Genomic DNA, 3,646 nt, shown 5'->3' with positions numbered 1-3,646 from the left:
ACTTCGACAAAAATATTGGGAAAATTGTACCGCCAGAGTAGATCGTTGGAGCAAGCTCACAACCGTACATATATTATAAATCTTCTCAAAGATGCCTTTGTTGTCGACAAAGATATGATGTATCCTGGATACAAGAAGTATCTAGATTCCGCACATATGTCGTATGACCTGTACAATGAAAAAGTCTTGCAGCTAATGTCTCTATACGGAATAGAAACGGAAGCAGAAGTTGTTACTGGTGCTATTCAGAAACTAAAGAAGACACGAGGTTATCTCCAAAATGAAAAATATGAGATAGAGAAAATCATCCAAGGAAAAATGAGCATTATTAGACAGAAGGTACGGGCAGATTTCTTTGAAGAATTCAGTGAAGAAGGAGAAAACAATTCTGTTTCTGCAGATGATACGAAAAAATTCCTCGCAAAAGCGTCAGCTTGGTATGTCGTCGCGTATGATGTGAAGTCTCAGTTAGTCAACACTGGGAAACGTCTCGTCAGCTTCCCATGGATTATGAGCGAGTTCCTCTCCCAGATAAAAGCAAATGCATGCCTGGCCACCAGCGAGGAGACAGCAGACAAATCAGCTAAACCAGAAAGACCAGAACTCGTCCAAATCGGCTCATCAATAGTAAGGCATTTTGATACGAGACACGAGGATCGGCTTGCAACATTTCAGTTCCTCCAAGTAACTTTCACCATGATTTCTGATCATCTCCATCGTTTTCTCGGACCGGGGATAAGAGTGTCCTTCACAGGACTGCCATCATTGTGTCTAATGGATATGTACACTCGTGATATCAATGTCTGTCTGGAACTGCAACAGCAAATCACCGGAAAAGATTTCAACACTCTGTTAAAGAATGTTATGGCAAGTTATATGGCAGGTTATCGGCCTTTAACGCCGAAGTCATTCATCGTCCGAATAGACGTAGATCCTGTGACTGTCACATTTAGCCAAAACACCATCGATATAGGCAGAACAAATTTCATCCGACGACAACTTCAAAGAAGCTCAACCTATACGCTCATCCTGACGTTTCTTCTCGACTGGGCGAGAAAGTACACAATTATTGGCAGATCCCCAAACGCATTGTTTTCTGAAGTTGTTTTTACGTTGCTGGTTCTCAAACTCTTGTCAGATGTAGATAGCAAATCAACAGAAATAAATACAACGCATGACGACATGAATCACATGAATGTATCTTCTTGGCTTCCAGGAAAAATAACTGCAAGCAAACAACTTCACACAGCTAGTCTAGTGATGGCCGTCTTGCGAAATTTTAACTCTTTGCTGATCAGCGATGAGAAAGGGGAAATTCGAATAAATGTGCCAGACCCAACAGATGATGTCAGAAGTCAACGGTTTCTGGTACCTGGTCATCTAAGGTGGAGGAAATTCAAACATCTGACGGAGGAAATTCTCTTCGTTTATCAAGAAATTGCAAAAAACAGATCTGTAAATATCTTCTTTGAACAAAACATCATTGAAGAGGGTCATCTGATGATGAATCTGCCATTAGAAACTTGGGGGTCTGTAATGTTTGCAGAAACCTACACCGCTAGACGATTGTCAGAAGAAACCGGCGCAGAAATCAGCATACGAAGAAAGACATTCAGGGATACCACTGGACTAATTTTAGAAGCATGGGGAACCCGCGAAGAACTGTGGAATGTTCCACAATCTCTTCAAGATCTGAATGACAAATCATCAAAGTTCGTCACCACCTCAGCACGAGACAAAGCATTTATTGGTGGGGCATACAAACGTATATTCTATGGGTCGACAGGTCCGGATCAACAACTCACATTCGATCGATATACCGGTAGATGTCAACCAGCGCACAAGCAACTCACATTGTACGTTCCATTCTTAGACTCATCTTGTCAGAATGATAAGAATACAGCTTTGGAAAAGTTCAAAGAAGTATTCAGGACACAGATGGAACTCATCCGACAAGATTTCGAGAGAACATACCATGGGGATCTAAGAATTGCACTTACATTCGGAATATTCTACGTATTTTATGTTGAAAATCCCCAGTTTACGATATCAGAATTTGAAATGGCGTTTGAAGGTAATGTCAAACCACAGGAAAAGCAGCTAGAACTGAATCTGCCAGGGCGTGGAGGATGGCGAAATCGCAAGAGGCATGGCCGGTTTACTAAACCTAAACCAAGACACATAAGAGGCTCTTTCATGCCTACGGAGTGTGACAAAAACAACGTCAGTGCTTTCCTAGGCAACTCGAATTTCAAAGAACGCCATGGAGAAGTAAAGTATCATGCCGCTTTCATGTTGGGCAATCAAGATTATGGAAAACCACATGAAGGTCTCGTTATCCTTGACAAAGATCTCCTGTTCATTGAGCTTCGGCTTTCTGATTTGAAGTGGATGGCGGTGGACGTGTGTCGCGGCTATAACGGTATACCTAATACCAACAAACGTCTAGATGTCCGGTGTAAGCTGCACTCACGACGTCTCATGGACATGGAAGGAGTACAAGAGATGGCCGACACGAAAATGCTTTTGGAGCCTAGCACACGTGTGCTGTTGAAACCCCAACCGGATGTTCTTTACGTATCTCCGGAGTTTAGGAATAGAGTATCATTCGTGAGAGAGAAGCGCGTCAAATCGTACCATTATGAGGGACCAGTAACAGAATATAGCATTTGGCAGGACATGAGCATCGAAATAGCAACAGTGTTTGAGTATTCGATACCAGATTCTAGTGGTAGATTCCAGGACATGGTAGAAAAACAGGAAGTCACCGTAATACCTAAACTCCCTCCACTGGACACAACGGAAACGGACTGGGACAGTTATGCAGAAAACATTTGGGAACTCATTGAACAATTAGGCGAACAATTTGATTCAGACTAGATGGTTCAACCGAGAGTACATAATGCCACAATATCCTTGCAGTGTTTAAACTGTATAGATGTGTTAATAAGAATGAAATCATTAACAAAATGCCAAATACGAATTATTCGTCATCCGTGAACACTTTCGCTGTTGGCATTGAAATACATTACTGTATTCATTTATACATAGCCAAGACATCGATAGATACACAGCAGAGAAACGACTGTGGTATGCCTTACTATTTTGGGCGCCGCGTACATAAGAAAGTGCATTTATTCCAAATCGTTCGTAAAAGACCGTCTACATTCGTGTTAAAGTGTCATATTGAAACCGGGGCTCGTATTTATGAAACTGTTCTCATGCTAAAGAATGGATTCTGTGCTCAAGTATTTAAGTAGCGGATTTAGTTCCGCTACTAGACTACCGTTCTAAGTTGAAAATTATTTGGCGACATTTATCATGTTTTAACAAAAATATATTTTTTATTTAATACAGGGTTAAAATATTGTCTGAATTTGATATTTGAATTTCAATCATGCGGTGATTAAATCTAACACTTCTCAATTATTCTGTAAAAAACACCTCATCAATTAATGAATGAGCAACATCCTTGTATATTTTGAAAACTCCTAATATTAGTTTATTTCATTTATTATATATATATACATATATCTTTTTAATTTTAGATGCTTGTTATTGAAAGTAGATACTTATGGAATTTGTTTTCATGTTTTCATGTGTATGTTTCCATGTATGTTTATGTAATCAAGGTCGTTTCAAATGC

At 40.0% G+C, this 3,646-nt stretch overlaps 1 protein-coding gene across 1 annotated transcript; it reads left to right on the top strand.

The window, feature by feature from the left end:
* The first annotated feature begins 6 nt into the window (after positions 1 to 6).
* Positions 7 to 3,640, top strand: LOC110440958. Its single transcript, XM_021484067.1, has one exon. It carries the CDS (start codon positions 115 to 117, stop codon positions 2,878 to 2,880), a length of 2,766 nt encoding a protein of 921 aa, XP_021339742.1. The 5' UTR covers positions 7 to 114; the 3' UTR covers positions 2,881 to 3,640.
* The last annotated feature ends 6 nt before the right edge of the window (positions 3,641 to 3,646 follow it).

The sequence above is a fragment of the Mizuhopecten yessoensis genome, unplaced genomic scaffold (genome assembly GCF_002113885.1).
Source record: "Mizuhopecten yessoensis strain PY_sf001 unplaced genomic scaffold, ASM211388v2 scaffold714247, whole genome shotgun sequence".
Lineage (NCBI taxonomy): Eukaryota > Metazoa > Mollusca > Bivalvia > Pectinida > Pectinidae > Mizuhopecten > Mizuhopecten yessoensis.
Note: the sequence above shows the minus strand (reverse complement) of the source record. Positions and strands in the feature narration are given on the sequence as shown.